Here is a 26,086-nt window from a genome sequence, read left to right as displayed (position 1 = left end):
CTGGTTCTGGAGTCGATTTCAACAATCGATGTTTTCGATTTTTTTTAAACTAGATTGAAGGAACTGACCACGTCGGACAGATTTCTAACCGGCATGAATGTCGTGGTGATCAGTGCTGCGCAGATTTTGTGCATTTCAAACGAGCCTAATGATAACTCTATTGAATAGAAAAGGACTCTTAAAGAGTCGACTCTCAATTCCCAACGCATTGGAATCGATTCTTTTTGGAGTCGATTCCCAGCCGTAGAGCTCAGTCAGAACAGCACAGAACTTTCTTTTCTTTTCCCTTGTAAAGTCTGACAAAAAATAAGTGCATTCTATCTATCTATCTATCTATCTATCTATCTATCTATCTATCTATCTATCTATCTATCTATCTATCTATCTATCTATCTATACACACAATTTTAAAGCGTCAGGAAACAATATAGCTCCATGTTCTACTACGTAGAATACTATAGTTATATAACACTAACTATTGTTGAGTTTGCCAAATTGTCACAAATAATTATATTAAGGTTAATGGTAGATTAGCCCCAACATTTTAGATTTTGTCAGCATGAAATTGGCGATTTACATCAGATATTATTCAGGAAGCCAGTGTATACTTACTCAGACATTATGCATTTGTCAGTGTGCTGTTTGTTTGTGTGATATATTAAATCAAAATCATCCAATCCCCACACATACCAATATTTGGAAAACCACTTTCTTTGTGATATAGCTAAAATGCACTGCCGGGCCAAAAAATGCAGCTGTTTGGATATAATGCAAATAAGCAAACGCTTAAGAGTCAGTAACTAGATCCTTATTGCTATGATTATTATGTTTATAGCATGTTATATGTTTGGCAACAATTCATCTAACACTCGACTTAAAATCTTGCCCAAAAATTTGATGCACCTCTTGATGGAAATAAATATTGTGATGTTTTTCCATCTAGGGGTGCATACATTTTTGGTCAAGATCTTGTATTGACAATTCAACACTGTAAAGTCTAGTACATCCCAAATACTTTCAGTAAATATAAGGTCTGGACTCAGAAGTGCCGATCCATGTGTGAAAATGATTCTCCCGCCCAACCATACTTACACAGTTTGAGCCTGATGCATTTTGACATTGCCATCCTGGAATATGGCCATGATGTGTCTACATGGTTGTTTAAGAAATAGGATGCTACACACCCCATCAATTAGTGTTGGAAGAACTATTGCTAAATATATAACATGCTAGAAACATAACGTAACATAATAATAATCACTGCAATAATGATCCAATCATAGACACTTAAGAATTTGCCTATTCAAATCTAGCATCTCAGTCTCATAGTCTATTAAATTACATTCACAGAAGTCCCTGATTGTGAGACTGTGAACATTTGCATTAAACGCACTGAAATAAATCACTTCACACATTTGTTTGGTTAACAGTTTACATCACATGAAAGTGGAACACATGGTTTTGGTCTCAGTAAAATAACATCTCATTTGATTGGTTGAACAAACAAAAAATTATAATCTAAACTTACACTGTGAAAATATTTTTTTAAACAACTTCGAAAGAAGTGTGTAGGGAAGGAACAACTTCCTTGACTTTATTCAAGAAGCGTAGTTTATCTTTCACGAACAGAATGTTTTCTCAAAAATTCCTTCCCCGCTATCCCGTTCTTCACTCCTCTATCTCTACCAACTCTGTAGCATTTTGAATTTCAGCCTCGTACTGTTTTTTCAAGCCCTTTAGGTAGTGGCGCAGACTCTCTGAGTCCAATCGTGAGTTACGGGCCGTCTGCAGTAGTCTGGTGGCGAGACGATAGTTTGCCTTCTGTTTGACAGTGGCAGGGTCACTATAATGCTTTGCCTGTGAACAAGACAATGGAAATATAGGGTAACTAACTCTGTAGGCTATCTGTATGAGATTTTTCTCCTGTACCTCTAGAATATATTATTCATGTGTCATAACATACCCACAGCTTTTGGCTGATTTTAGCTGCGATCGTTTTGGCCTCCTGAATAATGTCTGGTGGTATATTGGACATCTCTGCTGCTTTTATACCTACACAAACAGCAGACAATTACTATATCCCAATTCACCCACTTATACTATACCATAAAAGCATGGGTGTCGGAACCATTGTATGAGGGGGGGGATTGGGCACTTTTTAAGACCAATGATTTTGGACCCACTCACTTTTACCGTTGCTAATTCAGCGCATGTCTGTTTACCTAACCGATAAACACTTTATTAATAAATCAACCGTTAGATGCTTTATTTCCACTTTTCAAATATTGTATTAGTTTTAAATGCCTTTTTGATCTGATATGTGAGGAGAAAAAGGAGTAGAGCGAGTTCAGCAAAAGGGGTATTTTAACCTCAGGTCGATTTGCGTCAAAACTTTCTAGCATGTGCCTTACCCCCTATACTATTGCCACCTTGAATAATTTGGTGTCTTTTGTAATTTTGTCTGTAAACCAGGTGTTTAGTAAACAAGGCAAGCTGTTTGCACTAAGGCTACGTTTACACATGGGTGGCTATTTTCATAAACAGACATTTTCAATATCTCTGGTATCAAAAATAACATTGTGGACACATACTCGTGTATCTATGCCTTCAAGAACATGCCAAACCTGTAGGTGGCGATGTTACGAGAAGCTCAGAATCCCGGTGGTGCTTGGGGTGACACAAGCTGTGTCCCAAAGTGAAGGGTGCGCACTTCGAAGGCCAGGCCAGGCCACGCCTTCAAAGTGCACGAAGGGCGAACCGAGGGACAGGGTTGCCAGGTCTGAATAATAAAACCCCTCCATTACGTTATTCAAAAGTATCGGAATCACGGCCAGAATGGGCCAAAATATCCCAAAATGCGGGGCGCGGGCGGTAGAAATATTGCTTAAGTTAAAGACAACTTAACCTGTGGACTATACAAACACCCCAAAGTAACAGTAGCCTCAATGCAACCCCATTCCAGACTTGCCAACAATGAACCGCGTCGTTAATGGCCTAGCAGGTTGTGACAACTGACAGCGGACATTCGTGAGCAGATTTTAAAAAGAGAAAAAAAAAATTATATATATATATATATATATATATAAAAAATTCTGATGTTAAACTTAAGTTATATTATTGGTCTATAAATAGGCTAGTTAAGTAGGCTAATATATAGACCAATTTATTTTCATTTACACATTTTAAATTACATGACAAGAAAATATATGTATAAACATATACATTTTAATGTTTAATGTAGCTACAAAAATATAACGTGCATTACATGACCCTAGTTTTTTGTGACAGCACCACCTACCGAATTCAATCACCAAAACACTAATTTAAGATGGACGATGGACACCTATCAGACTGTATACAAAAATATAAATATAAAAAAATATAATGTGCATTACAAAAATAAACAATGTAGGCTATAGAACAACCACTTCTCTTTAATTTAGCCTACGTTTGAAGTTAACGAAAATGAACAATAGACAGCAGTTTCTTTGTTTAATTTGCAAATAACTTGCATAAAAAATAATATTAAACTAATAATATAGCCTAGACATTTAAATTGTTCTGTGTTGGCCACGCATTCAGCCTTTGGAGGATCGATCTTTCGGTGACTGTCGTCAGTGAACATTCATTCATTCATATAAAAAACTTTATTTTAGCATAAGTCAGCAGTTTTCATTTATTTGCATTTTTTCTTATAATTTTGAGTGACAGATGTCACATTTGATTTAGCCTATTTTTCTGTGATATTTGTTTTAGCAACGGTGTTGGCAGTAGCCTATAGGCTATAAGAAAAATAAATGATTGCACGGACAATTCCTATCCCCAGTGTCTCTCTTTCTGTAGGGAAATTTAAAAGATAGATTCTGGAAACAAAATAAAAATTTAGCTGGATCAGTCGGGTCGGGAATAAAATAATTTATAGCGGGTGAGCACGGAGTGACTTTTATGCGGGAGCGGAATGGTGCGGTGCGGAATAGCAGGTGCAGGACGAAAATACAGCCCCGCGCAGATTATATTTTGAAGGCTATTTAAAGAAAGTGTATGAAAAAAAAAAAAAAGAAACAGCAAAAAGGGTGATAATGGACTGATTCCTCTTCTTGAGAGAATGGTTGAGAAATAAATAGCATTTAGGGAAATTAAAGTTTATCTTGGTTGCTCAGGGTGCGAATGCACTAAATGTTTTATTTATTTCAAACGCTTGCGCTGTTGTGTTCAATAAGTATCCAGGCTACACTTGAGTTACCGACCGCTATACCGTCTTTAACTGGGAAATCTGCGGACCACCAGTGTGCTATGAATTCTGGGATAGGGAAGGCTGCAAAGTTGTGGGAAGGTTCCATCTGCTGTACCCTTCCTTTGCCTGAGAACCGAAGGGCGCATTTTGAAGTCGCTCATGAACTGCGGCAGCCTTCGTCGCACCACTGTGACGCAATCGCACTTCAAATGTGGCCTTCAGAGGTGCAGCCTTCACATTGAGACAGCCTTCGTAGTGCCACTATGACGTAATCGCACTTCAAATGCGGCCTTCAGAGGGGGCAGGCAGCCTTCACATTGGGACAGCCTTCGTAGTGCCGCTATGACGTAATCGCACTTCAAATGCCGCCTTCGAAGTGCATGCACTTCACTTTGGGACACAGCTAGTCTGTTTTTTTCGTGTTGGAGGGAGATGTTGCAAAATTGCTGATCTCCGGGCAGTAGCGGTTTTAGGCACGGGTGAAACGGGCAGTTGCCCATGACTCGTGGGAGGGCGGCACAAGCAGTTAAAAAACAAAAACAAATCCTGTGCCGCGAAGCGGTTTTCTATTATCTATAATTTCACTGTGTGGGGAATTGGAAAATTGGCACCCAGTTAACTTTTGTTGAACACGTCAGGTGGGTTCGATTTAGATTTTTTTTACTCATTGCATTCAAATACGTTCATCAGTGATTTTATATTAAGTGCAGGGATATGTGTGCGTTTTATTTTGTGCTGTCACTGGAAAGAATAGAGTCTCCACAAAGGGACTGAAGCACGCATCTGACAACAGCGACAACGAGCTCTCAGCATGATTTCAAAAGCAACACATTTATTTTAGTACCAGATCGCCTTTTATTTTACACAAACGACTGAAAATAATACTCTGCTATTTAACTAGAGATGTTTAATTTCTTATAGATATATCTGTACCAAAAAAGTCTCTTTTTCAATGATGCAGGCTGCGACTTGCATAGACGGGAATATCCGATCTGTCTGCGTATGGCAGGCGCAAATGTGTAGTATTATATCGGATTTATTAGTTTTCACATATAAGTGAGGCCTGAAACCGATCTGAGAATATGGAAATCCATGCACTTTCTTCCTGCTTACACGTTCACATATCATATCTGATCTGTGCCACATGAGAGGGAAAAAGATTCGGAATTTGGTCACTTAACCATGCAGTGTAAATGTGGCCTTAGATAATAGCATGAAATGACGTGTAATGAAGGATTTATGCTATTTAAAATATTCTCTATATTTTATTCGTAGCCTATATTTTTCTTAATATTTTATATTACTGTTGCTCTCTGCTAGTGTTTTTTACATATTTTTGTACACATTTTTACAACATTGGCCGGTCTCGCTGTCACCGAAGGTATATAAAGGCCGGTCTCTAATAGTGGCCAGGGCTATTATTAGAACCAGCGTTCAGGGGCGTAGCCAAGACGTAGCCTGACGGGCACAGGCCCGCCCACTATGATGACAGGCCCCCTCAGTTTATTATACAAATATAATATTATTTGTTAAATAAAAGTTGTTTAAATTATTTTAACATAATTACAAAATTATTATAACATCTCAAATACTGGAATAAATAAAAATAGTTTTTTACAGTCTATTTTCTTTTTTTTTTGCATGTTGTTTGATTGACAGCTGTGTTCAGGCAATAGGCTGTCTCATGTATGTGACGCGCCTCACGTCTGTGACTTCATGAAGTGTGTTTACCTATTCACTTAGCCCGTAATTTGCACTTGTGTGATAGAGAAACAGCAGCGATGGAAAATTCTATAAAAAGGACTTTAAAAAAAATCGCGTTGACGAGAGAGAACTCATCCATCAGGCCGCAAGTAAAGTTAAGACTTTTTTAATTGCCTGCGCAAGGATGACAGACGCGCAGCGGAACATGAGGAGGACGAAGAAGAGCTGTACAGGCTGGCTCGAGTGATGAGGAGTTTACAGGGAGAGATGAAGTGGAGGAGGAAACTGAGGAGGAAAAGGATTAAACAGAATTGGAGTATTTCTTTTATTACTTCAAACCAAACGAGACAGGAATGGTTAACGTTAAACTTCGGAGCGGTAAGGTGTCTGTTGACTTTTGTTATGAATCAATAACCTAATTATCACCGTGTATGGTTAAGTGTTTACAATGTACTTCTGGTAGCCTATGTTTGCTACGTATTTGTTACCATATTTCTACACTGGAATTTAGTCTGAATTACCGGTATTTGTTGTTAATGTTCTGTATGCATACCATAATGTTATGGTAACTGTACGTTTTCAATAAATGAACCTAGTATTTTATAAGTTGAAATAGACGCAAAATCTCATTTTTATTCATTCTACTGGTAGTTTGATTTGCTCAAGGATCAGATCCTCAGAAATTGAGGCCTGCCTCTAATTCTGGCCTCCTTCCAATAAAGGCCTGAACCGCGATGCGCCTGAGTAAAATAAAGGCCCGGGCCTATATTAGAGGATTTACGGTAGGCCTAGGATATTTTTGGCACATTTATTATTGACGGTAAGGTCAATAATACACGATCTGGCATTGTGTACGAGATTCACTTCTGCCGTTGGCGTAAACTATGCCAGATGGTGTATACCGGAAGTGATGCCTTTACGCATAATGTGATGCCTTTATGACGCCAGAGCGTGTATATTGACCTTCCTTACCAAAAGCGAAGTGCGTAAAGAAGGTCGTCATGAGCCACAGGGCTACAACACATATCAATGTGCCGTCATGAGCCACAGGGCTCTTTGTGCATGTTGTCTAGGCATGTTTTTTTTTTGCTCTCATAGAATTGTTACCCATTCACTTGCATTATATGACTGGCACACAGCAACGGTTGAGTTAAAAATCTTCATTTGTGTTCTACAGTGAAGAAACAAACACACCTACATGTTGGATGCACTGAGGGTCAGCAGATAAACATCACATTTTCAATTTTGGGTGAACTATCCCTTTAAGTGTGTTTTTAAAATGTTCTAATAAACGATTTGCAATTGAGAAATATAATTTTCTATGTCAATTATGTTGTTATAGTAAAATATAACTGTAGAATAAAAAAATAAAAAGGGGGGTGGGGGGGCACTCGAAGGGGGTCTCGCCCAGGGTGTAATTCAATGTAGAACCGCCACTGCCTTCGAGCACTCATTCGTCTCTGCTCATTTGCAAATGCAAACAGATGAGAAGAGTTTGCACCAACATAAATGTGACTCCTACTCTGAACACTTCCATGATCACATGTAAACATTGGTCACACTTTTGGCGTAGGTGCGAGCTCTGGTGCATACTGTGATGTTGGCTGCCTGACGTTGGCTACCTGTTTGTCTCAGTTTACAAAAACATGCAAACGAAGATTTTTAAAATCTCCACTCTGGCCGGAGTTTTTAGAAAGACTCGTTTTTAGAGGCAAATTCTGTGTTTGCGTGTTAACGAAGGGTGCATACACAGGGAAATGTCTCAGTTTTGAAAAATAACGTAATAAACGGGGCCTTAATGTAATGGCATCTACTCCTGTAAAAAAAAATTGAACCCACCCACATCTTTTTTTTTTTTGCTTTAGATGCACATGCCTAAAAGTAAGTACTGTTTTTGTGAAGAAATAGTACATACTTTTGAATGTGTAGCAGAAGAGTAGGAAAGCTTTGGGACGTACTACTTCGTCATAATTGCGTCTTTAACAGACAGATCTGTTGCTTATTTACTTGCATCCTGTCACCATTTAATCTGCCCTGTCAATCCTCTTGTCACAGTTAAAATCCTCTACATTCAATTTAATTAAATTTTCTACCATACTGAAGAAAAATATACACTTACATGTATATAATAAACTTATAATTTTGAATACTATTTAGGATGGATGGTATTTGAATTGGAACGGACCAAATGTAACTTACATAATACTACACTGCCATACAATTTTGCCATAGAATAGAATAGTTTAGGAAAAGCTTGGTCTTAGCCCACCATAGTTGCGCTCCTCTGAATGTCCTTGGCTGAGCTGGTATGTGTAGACCACCTTTTCTGCACTGCCATCTCCAGCACGGACATGCTGAACCTGCATGTGCTGGTTGTCCACGTTGGGGTAAAGAGTTTGCAACTGGCACAGTTCAAGAAAGTGCGTGGCAAAGAGGGTGAAGGCCTACAGCACAAGTTTTGTTAGCCACTTACAGAATACTGCGAGTAGACCAATGTTAGAATAAACGGTATGTTTGGAATATATGAATATTTGTTTTCTAAATGCATCTTCATTGTATCAAATATACTCCTCTTACTAACATAAATACAGTACCTTAGTATTGATGAGGAATTCACAGACACTGTGGCAGATACCAATGCCTTCCTCTGGACTGGTGCCTCGGCCCAGCTCATCAATAATGATAAGTGACTTTTTGCTTACATTGTGGATAATGTAAGACACCTAAGAGTTCATTTAAGTATTTAAATGAGAAAAACTTTTTTAATTTTTTAAGACTTGATACTATAGTTTTAGATTAAATATCAATAAACTGTTCTTGATTTGCTGTATCTAACCAATGTACCTCTTTCATCTCAACCATAAATGTGGAAGAGTTGGTCTCAAAGTCATCATCTACTCCTATTCTGGTGAATATCTGATCCGCAATACGAACAGAGGCGTACTCCGCAGGCAGAAAGGATCCTGGGGAAAAAAAGACATTCTGAATAAGGTTGTTTTGACCCCACGTGACTAAGAGAGAGCTGGTGATAAATTATACAAATTAATCACTTATCCTAGAACCTACCCCAAACCTGCTAATCATTACCAGCATAGACTTACTCTATATTAGTTGTGTTTGCGAGTATGGAAATTAGAGTTGGAAACCAAAAGAGTTGTAAACAAGTAACAAACGCATGTTTAAAAAAATGTAATATAATAAGTTACATATAATAGTAACTCTGTGTACCTATCTGAGCCATTATTTGGCAAAGGGCCGCCTGTTTAAGGTAGGTGGACTTGCCACTCATGTTGGGGCCTGTTATGATCACAAAATTGCTTCCTTCAGAGATGTAGATGTTGTTGGAGATGGGTTGTTGCCCAGAAATACGCTCCAGGATGGGGTGGCGACCCTGCTTTATTGCCAATGTATCAGTGAATTCAGGACGCACTGAAGAAAAATAATAAGTTATTAAGTAATAAAAAAGAAATCAATGCTATTAGTATATAAAAAAGGAAAAAGGCATGTGCTTACATAAATGTAATAATCTACATTACACCTATATGGTGCTTAAACATTACCGTAATCTGAGACAGTGCAAGCATGAGCCAAAGAAAGCAGCATGTCCAGCATTGACACAGCATCAGACAGTTTGTACAGGCAATGGATGTGTTCATGGACCTCACTCAGTAACCTGGACACAACCCTGCAATGTACAGAAAGACCATCTATAACTAAAATAATACATTTTTGCCATCCTTGCACTAGTCTTACTTTGAGCTACCATATACTCACACATATGACATGTGAAAAATGTCTTTCAAAGCCTCCTCGCAGTGGTCATTCATTTTCATGAGGTCTACAGTGGTGAACCCGTAGTTATTCTTCTGTCTGGTCACCTATAATGTTGAGGTTAAGCCCATCAGCACTTGCTATTCAACAACACTATAACCCTGTAAAGCCTGACATATGATCAGGCATAACATTATGACCTAACATTCCTAATATTGAATGTTGGTGTAACCCCTCCTGTTCGAACCGCCCGCTCTAAGCAGGACTCAAACTCAAACCGGGTCCGCTGGCATGAGAGTCGGACGTTCTAACAAGGAGGCTAAAGGCTGCAACCTTTAGCGTCAGCCGCTAGAGCGTGTCTTGAGGAGTGAGGTTTACTTGCACAGTGACTACTAGCTGGCCTCGGTTTCACTGGTCCCTCTTTTGCTGCCAAAACAGCCCTGATCCATCCAGGCATGGACTCCATTAGACCCCTGAAGGTGTGCTGTGGGTTCTGACACCTTTCTATCAGAACCAGCATTAACTTAAACTTTAGAAATTTGAGCTACAGTAGCTTGTCTGTTTGATCGGATGACATGGGCCAGCCTTCGCTCGACACCAAAATATCAGTGAGCCTTGACCCAGTCGCCGGTTCATCACTGTTCCTTCCTTGGACCACTTTTGCTAGATGCAGTTTTGGAGATGCTATAACCCTGCCGTCTAGCCATCACGATTTGGCCCTTGTTAAACTTGCTCAAATTCTTACGACTTTGCCTATTTTTCCTGCTTATAGCACATCAACTTTGAGGACAAAATGTTAATTTGCTGCCTAATATATCTCCCCCACTAACAGGTGTTGTGGTGAAGACTTCACCTGTCAGTGGTCATAATGTTATGCCTGATCAGTGTATAATGTAGTAGTTAAACACGCATGAATCCAAATACCGGTAGATACAAGAGTCTGTACATAAACAAATATGGTACACAGGAGAATTCGGATCGCCAAAGACACGCAATCCGAATCATGAATCGATACACTGATTCATAACATTTCAAAGCTTTGTTTTGAAATCGGCCCATCACTATATAAGTTATTTCGGTTTTTTTTGCACACTAAAACTATTCTCATTGCTTAATTAAATTATTGTAGAACCACTGAAGTGAGATGGGCTTTGTAACATCTTAAGTGCCTTTTATGGGTCTTGAGAGAGTAAATGTCATTGTGGCCAATAGAGGCCTTTCTGAGCCATCGGATTTCAACAAAAATATCTTAATTTGTTTTCCGAAGATGAACGGAGGTCTTACAGGTGTCGAATGACACGAGGGCACTGAACAACTGGACAAAAACTTCAGAAACCTGGCTACTGACAAATTTTGATTTTTCTAAAGACATGATTTATGGATAATTGAACAGGACTGTACAGTGCTACATATATATCGCACGTGCTGCAAAAAAAATTCGGTCTTTTGCTCACTTTGATGAACTCCTCTGGTAACTTCCCCCCAGGTAAGACCCCACCCTCCAGCCTCATTTGAATGAAGAAGCCACGTGTGTTGCTGAAACTTGTCCGGAGGGGTAGGCTATACTTCTCTCCAAGCTGAGTCACTAGTCCTGATCAGCAACAAGGCAATATGTAAATAATGCTAATGTTCATGGCTAACAAATAAACAGGATGGATGTGGAAAGATCTGATTACTAATCACAAACTATAAGGACTACGTAACTAATTTAGTCATTTAATTTGAACATATGCAGACATGACCATATACATTTAAAATACCTATTTAGAATTCAGAAACTTTTTATTAAATAATGAATTTAATGAACATTATGAGTTTACCTCAGGAAATAAAATTGTATAAAAGCAGTAATTTAACATTGTGCCGGTTTGGTCAGTGCAGAGGAATTAGTAATTCTCAATAACCTACATATCCATCTTTTCGTAGTCCACTAAAGTTAAAGGTTAGTTCACCCAAAAATGAAATTGATGTCATTAATGACTCACCCTAATGTCGTTCCACACCCGTAAGACCTCCGTTCATCTTCAGAACACAGTTTAAGATATTTTATATTTAGTCAGAGAGCGTATGCACACTATACTGTCCATGTCCAGAAAGGGAATAAAATCATCATCAAAGTAGTCCATATGTGACATGGATGATTCATGAATCAATCCACTGATTCATAACCGTTTGAATCTTTATTTGAGGATTGAAAACAAATCCAGAAGAGAAGACAATGCTGAATAAAGTCGTAGTTTTTGTAATTTTTGGACAAAAATGTATTTTCGATGCTTTAAGAGATTCTAATTAACCAACTGATGTCACATATGGACTACTTCGATGATGTTTTTATTCCCTTTCTGGACAGTATAGTGTGCATACACTTAGATACGCTGTCGGACTAAATATATAATATCTTAAACTGTGTTCTGAAGATGAACGGAGGTCTTACGGGTGTGGAACGACATTAGGGTTATTAATGGCATAAATTTCATGTTTGAGTGAACTAACCCTTTAAGGAGCTCACCTGCTATGTCATCTACCACCTCTGTGTAGGCTCGTCGTGCAATATCTAAGAATTCACTGACGTTGGGCCGCACAGCATAGCACTTCTGTGTGCGCATGGTCAAACTGCCTTTCATATAGCTGGTGTCATCATTAATCAGTGATTTGATCTGATCCAGAATGATGTTAAACCTAATTCAACACAAATGAGAAACAGTTAAACTATTACTATAAGATAAAATAGTAAAACCTGATGGGCTGCATACTAGACATAAACCATCAAATGCACATATGAAAGTGCTGATTGAACTTTGCACACATACATGGGACTCTTTTTGCCTCCCGTGTTATATTGCTGTATGCACAACACATCATCCAATCAGACTCATAATTCTTGTTTAACTAAAATGGTCAGTGCAAGATGTTATCACAAAATAAACTTATTACCTGCTGTCATCAAGTGAGCTACAATATGCTTCCAACAAGGATGTTTTGGAATGTTGCAGCATCACCTAATCAGGGAGAAATTTAATTGTCTACATTTACATCCTTACTTACACTGACTAAAATGTTATAAATGATAAAGGTCAATCTTAACTGTTTGGTTATAATGTTGACTTTACACTAAGGTGAGATGGCAACTTCTCTTATTGGTAGATGAAAGCATAAACAGTTTAGTTAAAATATGGGTGCTTTGCAGATTCTGTACAGTCCTTTTAATGATTTTGTGTCTTAGAGTGCTGTCTGACAGAATTTTCAAAAATGCTCAAGTTACCTTTAGTGATGGGACCAGTTCTAGAATGTGCTTTAGCTTAATTATTTGCGTTATTTTTGCTTCAGCCACCGGTACCTACATGGAAAAACATAAAATAGATTATTTTCAATAATTCTTCTAAACTATTGAGGGTCACTAATTCAAACAACAATGCTATAAAAATTTAAATTGATATGCTAAATGTCTCTCTGGCTAAAGGATGTAGTCTATAATCTACAGAATTGTGCCTGCTACTTAACTATAATGTAAAAATTTGTAAAAAAATTGTAAATATTGTAAATCATTTACCTGATTTATTTAATAAAAATAGTTTTATTGGTATAAATTAATCTATTTAGGTTGATTAAGAGAGAATAAAACCAGTTAACTCTTCCCACCAGCATTTTAAAAAAAGTAGCCAGCCACTGCCAGCGTTTTTTTTTGACAATTTTGACATTTATGACATTTTTACAAATATTTCATGGCCCCCACAATATTTTATTGTATGCATATCTGAACATGCAATATATCTAAAGAAAGAACAGACAATCTGCTTTTAAATAAAACATAAAAAAAACAGAAGACATTTTATTATAGCTTCAGGCATTCTTTTTTATCAGCACTTGAATGTGGATCCTTTCCATAAAAAAAGCAACATTTTGAGCAAAAAGCTGAGAAAAATCTTTTTTTTTTCAAATACTACATCTGGATCGAATTCAAAACGATAAACAACAGATGGAGTAAATCAAATCCATCAACACCCCTAAAGCTTGCACAGTCCTATAGCTCGTGCTTGGTAGACATTTCATCCAGTAACATTAGGCAGTTTTGATTTATATGCTGTTTAATGTTGATCCCATTATGTTGGTCCAATATTGCATTATCATTCAAAATATATTGCATATGCTGTTTAATGTTGATGATCACGTTATTTTACATATGCATATGGTTACATATGATATCACTTGTTTATGCTTCTTCTTCAACTGTGTTTTGATCTTGAGATTCTGTACTCTTTCAAAAGATATGTAATAGCGCCCCACCCAAACCGGAAAACTGAAAAATCTGTGTTTGGCTAAACATTTAATTTAAATGTTACCATTTGTAGGTTACTTTTTTCAGTGTAGAGAGAGTAAAATGTTCTCACGAAATTATAAATATATTTGTTTGGGGTTACCCACCATATTGCTGTCCTAAGAAAGAAATATCTTTAAGGTCAATACTATGGAAAATGTGTTTTCTGTGCCTACCGTCTCAAGCTTTGGGACCTGAACAAGAGCAGACAGCAGCTCATCTATATCCAGGAAGTGTGCAATGGCTGTGAATAAAAGCATAAAATCAATAATTGTCCCACCAAAGAGTGGTGCCAGCCAAACACTTAGGCATCTGGTTAACATTAATACATTACGATTGTGCATGGGTGCAATTCTAGGTAGGTGTGATCCAGGAACTTAAGAGCTATTGAGATCATCAACAAATAGTTTGATAACAAGTAAGGCCTGTTTCACACTGCACACATTAGCAGCAAGTAAGCAGTGCTTATTTATTTTGGCACCCATGTTAACAGTTTACAGTATACGCTGTAAAGTTTTTGTATGGAACCTCTTTTTATTGTGTTTTGTTTTGTTAGCTTTCTGAGTGAATAGTCAATACGCTAAAAAAAAAATTGAGTTTGGGTTCTGATCTGTGTAATTAGGCTAATACCTGAATGTATATGTGGCCCCCTCCTCATGTAAACTAGATTTCATGACAAACAAATTTGCCATAATTCTCAGTGGGCCACTACTGATAACCATGGTTGAATACAGTGAGCAAAAAATAAAAAAATTTGTATTGTGCAAAGTGCAAAAATAAGCTTGCTGTTGCAAACCACTTCTGCTGCTTAAACATGTGGTGCAATACAGACCTAATAAATATATAATCATAGTAAATTGCAGCTTCTAAGGGTAAAACCAGTCTCTAAAACAGACACATATAATTTAGTATTTACCATTTTTCAGACCAAAGAAGAGCTCTTCATTCTGCAACAGCTCCTGGAAACGAATCAAATAGATGATTATTTAATTAATGACAGAACAACTAAGCAACAAAAACAAAAAAACAAAAAAAACAGATAACAGGTGATCACCTCTATGGTATCCAAACGTGAGTTGATGGTGACCACATCCAGCAGGGGCTCAAGAATATTGGAGCGTAACCGCCGCTCACCACCGGCAGTCTTAGTGTAGTTTAAGACCCCAAACAGGGTGTGTGCACTCCTGCAACATACGGGTACTGACATAAAAGTTGGCATGAAACAGAAGTTTCGATAGCCTTTTCTTCCTTATTACGACATATATCCGAGTGAAATGGCAAGAAAAATGTAGGATGGGACAGGACTTTTGTCCATTAGGAATTGATTGGATGGTTGTGGTTTGCAATAGCTGTGATCTAATGTAAGTGACATGTAACACCGCACTTAGACCAGTAAACAGATCAGAGGGCCCTGTTTACACCTGGTATTAAGATGCATTTCAGTTGATTGGATCACAAGTGGATGAAACTAAATACAGGTGTAAATGGAGTCTAAAACACTTTTGAGCTTGTCCTTTCAACTACTTCCAGAGGTAGTCAAAAACACATTAGAACAGAGCAGAAACAAATCTGCTAATCTCCTTATGGTTTTTCTATTGTCTCCAGTTGTATTCATATGTTCAAAAGCTTACTTTGTCCATTAGATCGAAAGATCTGAAAAAGCACATACATTTCCTGACACATAGACCCTCCCCTTAAAGAAATCAGGACAGAAATGGTTGAAAGTGAACAAAATAGATGGATTAAAATACCAGGTGTAAACAGGTATGTGTCTCCCTCATCCAGGGCTACTTGTGATCCAGTCGCACAAAACACATCTTAATACCAGGTGTAAACAGGGCCGAGGAAAATGTCATTGCAGGAGGGAGGGGAAGCTATTTTAATTAAAGATTATTCAGGGCACATGAATAAATAAAAAAAGGATCGATGTCTTAGTTCATAATTACAAAGGTTAGGCAAAGCTTTAAAAGCCGAAAAATTAACTGTCACGTCTATCACACCCAAATTAAATCTGTGTGCTTTTTTTACATTCTTTGGTGTGTATTTAAATAGATAAACTGTGTAAAATGTGTAGATCTTTGTGGATGACAGGTGTTCAAACTCTACAGAAATTAAGACTTTCTCGAAAAAAAGAGTCTGTAGAGTTCAACCTAAAACTGCAGTCTTTAACTGTATCTTTAATTTCTAACCTGTGATCTCGATGGTTCACTACTAGTTCCAAGTTGCTGGCTGATATCGCATCAATCATGGCTGTCTGCTCACTACCAGTGAAGACCACTTTTAGTGACTTTGGAGCATATATTGAGTTCTGAACAAACTCGAAGTATTTTAGTAGGGCAGATGCAGATGCCAGGCAGTAGTATCTATAAACAGACATTTATTATTTGATATTGTTTTAGTCATATTCATCATACAGTATATTATATAGCTTATATCAGGGGTGCATAACAGATTCTGGCCACAGCCCTACAGAGTTTAGCTTCAGCCCTAACGTTTGGAACATACTCTGTAAGAACAAACACATTTGTTCATTTTCTCAAGGTGGCAAGAACAAGAACAAAGTTCGTTCTGGCCAGTACATTCCATACTTCACGAGAAAAGCAGGTGCAGAACATCTGCGTTTCGCCATTAACCATGCCCACTTTAAATGACCAATCACACAAAAGTTCTCGGACACACTCAAGAAAAGTGCAGAAAAAGTGAAAAAGTCCTGCTTAGGCGATGTGGCGAGAACCAGCTTCGAGAACTCCCAAACTAGGGCTGCAAGAACAAAAAGACGTAACTTGCAAAGTATGTTGCCTTAAATATACACACCTGATCAAGTTAATCAAGTCCTTCAGAATAATTTGAAAACTACAAGTTAGAGCAGGGGTTGGAACTAAACTTTGCAGGGTTGTGGCCCTCAAGGAACATAGTTTTGCCCCTCTGTCTTACATATGTTAATTATTGTATTTATAGAAATTAGGGCCGGGACACAATTAAAAAAATTTATCTAATTAATTCGAGGCTTTGTAATTAATTAATCGAAATTAATTGCATTTTAATTGCATATAAATATTTGACCTGAGAACAGTGAGAAGTAATTTTTCACATGGATTTTTAGTATACTATTGAATAATGACTGAATACATAAGCTTAATCAACAAAATATTGTTTATTTATTTCAGTCCAGCAGACCAGTGCAATGTTTGCCATTAAGTGTAGCAATAGCATATTTGTGATATTTGAGTCTCAATGTGCTGCGGTGATACGCAAATTCTTTGTTGTATAGCTTGCACACAACCATGCTCTTGTCGACGCTTCCATTCTCTCGTTTTTTTAAAACCAAATTTCCCATCCACGGGGCCAAGCAAAGCGGTCTCATCAGCTTCTTCGTTCACGTTCACTATGTTTTGTTGTTGTCGTGACTTGTGAATGCTAATTGGTGTTCCAGTATAATCGGTCCGTCAAAACTCATTCATTGAAAAACATTCCGCGGTGCAAAAATAAGTGTGGTTAAAATTATGTTATTTATTTTTTTGCGTAATTAATCTTAATTAACGTGTTAAAGTCCCGGCCCTAATAGAAATACATTCATATCACTCTTCTGAAATGGCAAACAATTAACATTGTCACAATAAAAGGTTACATCTGAGATAATGTCTATCTTGAGTATGGAGGAGTTCCCTGGAAATACATAAAATCAAAATTTTTCATAAAGATGGAGGGCTTACTTGGTTTGCACCTCCATCAGTACAGTGCTGAACTCAGGGACACAGAGCTGCTGTATGTACTCCAGGCCCTTCTTCTCATTGAAGTACTTCCTCAGAATGGCAGTGAATTTGACTGACTGCACAGGTAAAAAAGGCAATATTCTGCACTCAGTTATATAAGATTCTAATTATAAAACCCAACCTTGATTCATAGCGGAGATAGAGGCAGTAAACAAGCATGATACCTGGAAGTTCTCAGTGATGAGGCCAAAGAGTTTAGTTCCTTGCCCTTTCACACTAGCAGTATCTGGCATCAGAATCTCCAGAGGCATCAAGTTATGCAGTTTAGTAATCACCTGAATTAACATTTAAAATCATTTGTGTCAGTTTTACAAAAGAGCATAGTCCTCTACTTCATGATAATGTCTCAGGGAAAAAATTCATTATCTTAAGCCGCGTTTCCATCACAGGAACTAGGGACTTTGGGGTGGTACTCGGTGTGGTTCTACCACAGGGACCATTGTCTAAATGAAGTTCCGGGTAAAACTTTTTTCTGTCAAAAAGTCCCTGTTTGCAAGTAGGGCTGCACGATTTGGGGAAAATATATAATTGCGATTATTCTGGATAAAATTGCGATTGCGATTATTGTTATTATAATTTTTTTTACAAATGTAAAGTGTGTATATATAACATTTTGTGTTTTTATATTAATGTGACTAATAATAATTATTATGATTATTATTACTGCTAAAGTATTTTAAAAAATAAGACGTATTACCATTACAATAACATTTTCATAATTACAAATAAAAAGAGTATGTCAGAATAAATATAACAATATAATACTAATTATTATTATTTTTGTAATATTTTACAGAAAACTTATTTTACAAAAAAAAAAAAAAAAAACTGCTGGGTTGCCTATTAATATGCAGACAGCCTATAACTAAAAACATTAGAAAGGTCTAAGCCTAAGGAGTTATTGTAAAAAAAATTATATGGATATATGGATATAGATATATGTGTGTGTGTGTGTGCGTGTGTGTGTGTGTGTGTGTGTGTGTGTGTGTGTGTGTTTATCTGTGATTTCAATTTCTTAAAGTCTGTCTTTAATATGAAATATGAACCTCTTGTGCATCCACTGTGGGGAAAAAAACTCCTGTACATTGAAGAAAAACATGGATTGTCCAATAAATTTATAATTTTGTAAAGTTTATTAAGTTTTAAAATGTATTAAGTATAATTTTTTCTTATTATTGATTATCCAACGTTTTTAATTCATACTGAAAGCTAGAGGGCGCCCTTGAGCGGAAAACGCCACATTTGCCTCAGAGAAGTAATGACGTTCTGTAAACAGAAGATAGAGACGCTTTGATTAAAGATGACGACAATAAACACGACTGCAGCAAAATGTGGTGTATTTGAGTTCTTCAAGCCGTCAAAGGTATTTTCATAGTAATAAAGTGTATTATAATGCAGTGCTGATTGACATAGAATACTATAAAATAACGCATCGTCTGCCTCACTCTGATGAGAAGCCACATCAGCTCACACACACTCGACTGACGATATGAAGTGAGGTAAATGTTATGTTATTAAACGTTGTCTTTTGCTGAACAGGTTTATGAGCGCTTCACTAGTTTGTGAAGATGTTTGACTCGTGTTGCTTTTTCAAACGCACGTTATAAACGACTCAAACTCGCAGTCTTTCAGACGGAGCAGCGTTGATCACAGAGCCGCTCTTCGCTAACACACTGGGCATTTATTTATTTAATTTAAATCGCAGCCTTTGAGCATTCATTATCGCACACAAGCCAAATCGCGATTGTGGTTCGATTTCGATTAATCGTGCAGCCCTATTTGCAAGGTAATACTTTTTTCAAAGTTCACGAACTTTTGGGGGTGGGACTTGGGTGCTGAACATGCTGATTGGTTGAGTTCATGCTGCATTTTGATTGGTTGACTCCACGCAGCATTTTTTTTCAACCTAGAAGTCTGTTGCGGTGCGTGTGGTAAAAATTGTTTGCTATTCGAATCAACAATGAAGTTTAAAAAATACAACCAATGGACTGACAACGAGGTTCAGGCTTCATTTTGTTTAAATGTGGAGGACGTAATCCAGTGGAAACTGGAAATTTGCGCACAGTCCTACGTCACCGCACTAATTAGCCTGATCTTCACAGTACTTTAGACCACGATGGAGATGCAGACAGCAACAGGTGGGGGGAAAAAGTTCCTGGGACAAATTGTTCCAGGTAATGTAGGTCGAAACAGCTTAAGCTTTGCAAGCATACAGTGCATAATATATGGCAATAAATGTGAAAACTTTCAGCCATCAAAAAATCATTCAGATTTTATTAGGGTGTAGACTTTTTTGTAAAATATTCAAACATGTTAATTGTAGATTATGGGGAACTGCTTCAATATGTCTAATGCCTAGACAACATTGTGCGACTGTGGAATTAATATTGATGCAATGGATACAACAACTATAGAGTATTGCAGTTATTTTATTTTTGGATATTTGTGTAATACATGATTAAAACATTTATATTTTCTAATTACACTGTAAATGGACTTAATTAAAATGTAAGTAAAAAGCTAAGCAAATTCTCTTAGATCAGTGGTTCTCAACCAGAGTGCCAGGGCCCACAAGTGGTTATAAACGAACTTCCACGGGGGCCTCAAGGGCTACATCCCACTGTCAGTGTAAATCTGATTATTTGTCAATCCAATTGGAATCTGATCTAAAAATTATTGACTGTCTACATCGTGTATTGCAGCTGTTCAGATTCGATTTGTGTGTCATGTGTTGCTCTTTTGTTTTTCAGAATATCTGCACTGGTTTCTATGGTAGGAATAAGCCAAAAACAACAACAAGAAACGCAACATGGAGGGGTTTGCAATACAAATGCTGTCTTATTTACATGACAATGTGTAACCACTGCACTGGACTACTGTGTCTTCTGAGGCAGCAGCAGAAAAGTAGCAGGCTTTATTCTGTGTCTTTTGTCTTCTCCGTCAGTCTCCATTATATTGTAACTTTTTGCTTAAGCGGCACTTTGCAACACCACAACCTTGTTTCTGCGGTTTGGGATGTATCATTACCTTGGCATAAGTTCCAGTGTCTGCAAACTGAGTGAGCACCAGCTCTGGGCATTTCATGTTTATACTGGCCATGCCAATCTCCCCCCGAGCTAAGCCACGTCCCTCCACCACAGCCACTATCACAGAGGACGCAGATGCAGATGCAGAGGCAGAGGCAGATGCAGACGCAGATGAAGATGTTGTCACTGTATTAAAAGAGTTGCATAGTGAGTGATCAGTTGATTTAGCACATTCATTCAAAACAAAGAAATTAATCAGGACTAACGATGTCCATCCACACAAAAAAACACAAAACTTGAGTGTCAGGTGTGGGTTAGTTAGTTGCTTACTGTTGAGGTCACTCTGAGGGGTTCGGCCATGGTGTGAGAGTGCAGGTGTGGCCTTCAGATGTGGAGTGCAGGAGCTCCAGGAGTGGACAGATGTACCCACAGATGAGCTGACCCTGTCTGCTCTTCCACTGATATTCAGCTGCCATTGAGCTAAGGAGAAAGAGTAGGACTATTTAACCAATGTGGGTTTTTCATGCACATATTTATTTTTCATGTTCTCAGCAAGCTGAGAACAGTACAGCCTGGACCAGTTTAAAGCAGAACTGAAGACTTTTCTGTTCAGAAAGACTTTAATGTGTTGTTTGTTTTATTATTATTTTATATTTTGACTTTTTATTCATTTTTAGTTATTTTTCTTTTCCATAGCACTTTGAGATTCTTTGGAATGAAAAGTGTTATAAATTAAATCTAATAAGTTGCCTTTCCACTGCACCCAACAAACGACAGCTGATGGACTGGGGGGGTTACTATGAGACGACTACATGACACGCTGAATGTGAATGTGATACATTTCAGTCAAATTCGTGATGGTAAGGTGAGGATTACTAGTAGGGATGCACCCATCCAACACTCAGGATCTGTATCGGCTCCGATCCGCCATTATTTGCCGGATCGGGTATCGGACAGACAGGACCTATCCAAATCCGATACTGTGTGCATAATATTCTGTGTTATTGTTAAGCCCCAGTGCCCCACAAAAGGCACAGAAACATTATAAAGCATCATCAATGATTTGTGCACTATATTATAAGTGTTCTGAAGCCATTCCATAGTTTATTGTGAGGTACAGAGGAATATTTAAGTCATTAAATTCAAGTTCACGTCAATGCTTCCCTCCGCCACGGCTGTCAGTCACTTCCCATTCAGCTTTAAACTGTGTGTCGCATTCGGTTACGACATTCAACATGATGAAACTCTCTCCAAGATTATTTATTGTCTCTGTTATTATGCTTGATCTGTAGATAACGCTCTATGGTTTGGTTTCTCCAAAAATGACTATCTGCTGGCGTTTATTGCTGTAAATCGTGTTACTTTCTACCGGGTGTCTGTTAGATCACAACACTGGACTAGTTATTGTATTGTTTTTCACACACAGTAACTGAAATGTTAAACTGTCAAAATAAACGGCTTATAAGAAGACTGCATAGATACACTAAGCGTCGATATCTTGTTCTGAACTTCTCATTGCGGACTGAGCACGGCGTGCTGTGAGTGTCGATGGCTGTGAGAATGCGACTCCGTGTTGCTTCAAGCGGATCATCCTGCGCACGGAATGTGCATACGCGCTTTGTGCCGCTCTATATTATAATACTTTTGCGCTATAAAAGCCTTATTAATAGCCTTTCTTGTTCTGCCCTATCTATATGTTGCTGTCTCATTAAAAAGTGCTGTCTGCACTATACATTTAAAATAAATGTAATTTCTTAGTATATAGGCCCTATTTCTATAAATATATTAACATGCTTTTCATGAATGTATTTTGTGTAACATTTTACCAGATTTACAGCTACACTTATTCACTTTTGTGGTTTCCTTTATTTTCCCCCCACTACATGTTTAGATTTTATACAATTATTGTGCACTCGTCATTTTGTAACCTTTGCTGCTGAATTATTCACTAATCTAATTTATTCACCATCTATAGTAGTAGGCTATTTTTGTCATAGATTGTGATTTTATTTTTATTTTTTAATTTGTTGTTTTTCTTTGTAATGAAGTCTGTATTTAGTTGATTGTGTTTAACTCACAAAAGAGTGATTTTCAATTCAACACAGAACATACATAGAATTTTTAAACAAAACTGCATTGGTATCGGAACGGTTTAGTATCGGTATCGGTATGCGGTTCTGAAAAAATGGTATCGGTGCATCCCTAATTACTAGTATATTTTTTATTGACTTTATAAGGAACACTTAAAACTTTTTTCTTTAATTGCATGGTTATTGATAAATAAGTAATAGATTATTAATTTAATCTTTTTAAAATGATTTTAATAATTTAATTGTTGTCTCCATATGTTCCCTCCAAAATGATTGGCAGTCATTTGTACTAATTGCATAGCTGTTTATTGTTTTCATTCATATATATTGATGGTGAAATTTTGCTTTTGCACTCCTTTATTTGAGACACAAGTCAGTGTGGGTAAAACACTACCTGGAGTGCTGCTGCTCGGCCCGGGCTCAGACTTCGAACCCGGTGTCACCTCTTCAGTGCTGCTGAAGAACATCTGGCTGCTTTCACAAGGCTTTATAAAACAACGAAAAAATTATTACTGTGAAAATAAACCAAACTGACCTAGGTCAAAGCAACTATTGGCAAATTAGTAAATTACTAAGTATAATATGTAAATGATAAAAACAAAATTATAATATTTAAATTATAACAAAAAAGTTACCCTTACCCTTGTTGTAAGCCTAAACTCAACATTAACTGTAAATTTGCCCCTCAATTCTGATTGGTTGATTGGAATGTTGCACTCTCTGAAATCACGTTCATCATACAGGTATAATACACGATTTGCTTTGTGCAATTTACAGAGTACATGACTTAGGTAATGAACTTCTATCTCACATATGAATCTAAGATACGCCCTAAATCCACCATTTAATGGTGGATTATTTATAGGGTGTATTTTAGAAGCAAGCTTTAATAATGGTTAATCTATATACAGTGAAGACTATGAAGTCTATAAATATAGATTAACCATTATTAAAGCTTGTTTATGTTCTCTGTAGTGCTTTTACGATAACATTTCATTAAGATAACGTGCTGAAGTGGATTTGTTCATAAAAAGTAAAGGCTTCTCACCACTCTGCTGTTACCGTAACCACCAGATGAACCCACAGATGAGCTGACCCTGTCTGCTCTTCCACTGATATTCAGCTGCCATGAAGCTAAGGTGGAAGAGTAGGAATATTTAAAGGGTTTTTCATGCACATATCTTATCAGATGGTTGATATACATTAAGGCCCAAGAGTCTGAAGGTGCCTTTCCACTGCAACAAAAGACAGCTGATGGCCCGGAGGGTTTACTACGAGGCGACTACATTGTGTGACACGGTGGATGTAAATTCGATGCATTCCAGTCAAATCAGTGTGCATGAGGTGAGAATTAGTACATTTTTCTTTTGTTTAACTTTATCAAAAACACTTAAAACTTTTTAATTTTGCCTATATTTTCCCTCCAAAATTATCGACAGTCATTTGCACTATATGCATAGCTGTTCATTGTTTGCATTCATATATTTATGAAATGAAAGTTTGCTTTTGCACTAATTTATTTGAGACACAAGTCAGTGTGGGTAAAACACTACCTGGAGTGCTGCTGCTCGGCCCGGGCTCAGACTTTGAACCCGGTGTCACCTCTTCAGTGCTGCTGAAGAACATCTAGCTGCTTTCACAGGGCTTTATAAAACAACGAAAAAAAATATTACTGTAAAAAATAAACCAAATTGTCCTAAGTCAAAGCAACTATTGGCAAATTAGTAAATGCTAACTATAAACTTAAATTATTACAACAAAACTATAATATTTAAATTATAACAACAAAAAAGTGACACTAACTTATAGAACCTAGGTTACTTGCTGTAACGTTAAAAGCATGACATTAACTATAAACTTTCCCCCTTTAAATCTGGTACATCACTTAACTAACGTTACATCTAACGTTACCATGTAACGTTAGTTGATTTGCTGTTAACTTTACACCCATGTCGCCATTTAACGTTAGTTGTTAAATGTAAGTAACGTTACTGTAACATTTGCCAGGGCATCACATTCGACTCCATTATCCCTTTATGGCCAAAATATAATTATATAAATACAAATAGTTAAACATGACATACACTAACAAAGCTTATGTTGTCTGTAGTGCTTTTACGGTAACGTTTCATTAAGATAACGTTCTGAAGTGGATTTGTTCATAAAAAGTAATGAATTCTAGTGTAACCACCTGGTCTGCATTTACCTAGAATACTTTCCATATCTTTTAAAATATTCCTATTTGTGTTTACCATTATCATAACCATTTCTACACCTTGAAGTATTTTATACAGAAAAAAAAAAAACATTTTACTCACCTCCAGTCAGAAGCAAACGGTCGCCTGGTTTTAAATTTTCGCGCCTCAACAAGCCGCTGGAACGTAAATAACAAGAGTTACGTGACGTGACTAATAATATTAGAAGAACACGCGGTAAACATCATCAGGCTGACTCTTTCTTATTCTTTTTGTTAATGCAATTTCTGTTTATTTTATTGTTGCGTTTTAGCACCAAATGGACTCTGCTTTCTCTTTGCAATGAATTGGTTGTTAACAGATGACTTCAGTCAAATGAATGAATACAATTAATTTTTATTAAAATATTTGTATTTTTAACACATACACACACCTATATATTTTTCTTGGGCCCCACGCCAGGGGTGCTAGTATATTACAAACCTTATGGAAAGTTAAAAGAAATGAAACATTTTGTATAAATAAACATGATTTCCACCTCGGTAACTGTAAACAACATAGGCCTACCTGGTCATCATTCACCTAGAATAAAAGTAGCTTTTTGGGGGTAATATTTTTATTTGTGTTCAATATGACCTTACACAACCATTCCTCACATTTAAGTAGCTATTTATTATTGTGAATATATATATATATATATATATATATATATATATATATATATATATATATATATATATATATATATTCTTTCAACAAAATATATACACAACTTCAGATATCAGTTTTACGTTGACAATAGCTTTTAAATTATGCTAATCAATGCAATTGGCTAAGGTATTATAAGTGATAAATATTTATACATTTCACCCTGAAATTTTGAATATTCCAATCTAATATGATTTCTGACCTGTAAGGTTGCCAGAATAATAATCTTACATGGTGTGTTAATAGGCCAGAGGAGAACTGGCACCCCGA

At 37.0% G+C, this 26,086-nt stretch overlaps 1 protein-coding gene across 4 annotated transcripts; it reads right to left on the bottom strand.

Moving 5' to 3' along the window:
• Positions 1–1,426: 1,426 nt before the first annotated feature.
• On the bottom strand, positions 1,427–25,748 carry msh4 (mutS homolog 4). 4 transcript variants are annotated; one of them, XM_067454486.1, is made up of 25 exons: positions 25,542–25,748; positions 25,232–25,287; positions 24,467–24,557; positions 23,962–24,047; positions 23,308–23,398; positions 21,154–21,303; positions 20,825–21,009; positions 17,962–18,072; positions 17,738–17,853; positions 16,214–16,387; positions 15,079–15,208; positions 14,941–14,983; positions 14,201–14,268; positions 12,972–13,046; positions 12,644–12,708; positions 12,219–12,388; positions 11,164–11,300; positions 9,713–9,816; positions 9,499–9,623; positions 9,167–9,367; positions 8,783–8,901; positions 8,533–8,661; positions 8,208–8,382; positions 1,964–2,052; positions 1,427–1,857 (listed from the first exon to the last, which is right to left on the bottom strand). In XM_067454486.1, exons 3-25 carry the CDS (start codon positions 24,537–24,539, stop codon positions 1,669–1,671), a joined length of 2,805 nt encoding a protein of 934 aa, XP_067310587.1. In that variant the 5' UTR covers positions 24,540–24,557; positions 25,232–25,287; positions 25,542–25,748; the 3' UTR covers positions 1,427–1,668. The 4 variants fall into 4 exon arrangements, with proteins under 4 accessions (XP_067310587.1, XP_067310586.1, XP_067310588.1 ...); XM_067454485.1 differs by lacking the exon at positions 25,542–25,748 and having other exon boundaries at positions 25,232–25,313; XM_067454487.1 differs by lacking the exons at positions 16,214–16,387; positions 25,542–25,748 and having other exon boundaries at positions 25,232–25,314.
• Between the last annotated feature and the right edge of the window lie 338 nt (positions 25,749–26,086).

Source organism: Pseudorasbora parva, chromosome 10 (assembly GCF_024679245.1).
Source record: "Pseudorasbora parva isolate DD20220531a chromosome 10, ASM2467924v1, whole genome shotgun sequence".
Lineage (NCBI taxonomy): Eukaryota > Metazoa > Chordata > Actinopteri > Cypriniformes > Gobionidae > Pseudorasbora > Pseudorasbora parva.
This window is presented reverse-complemented; position numbering and strand designations above follow the sequence as displayed.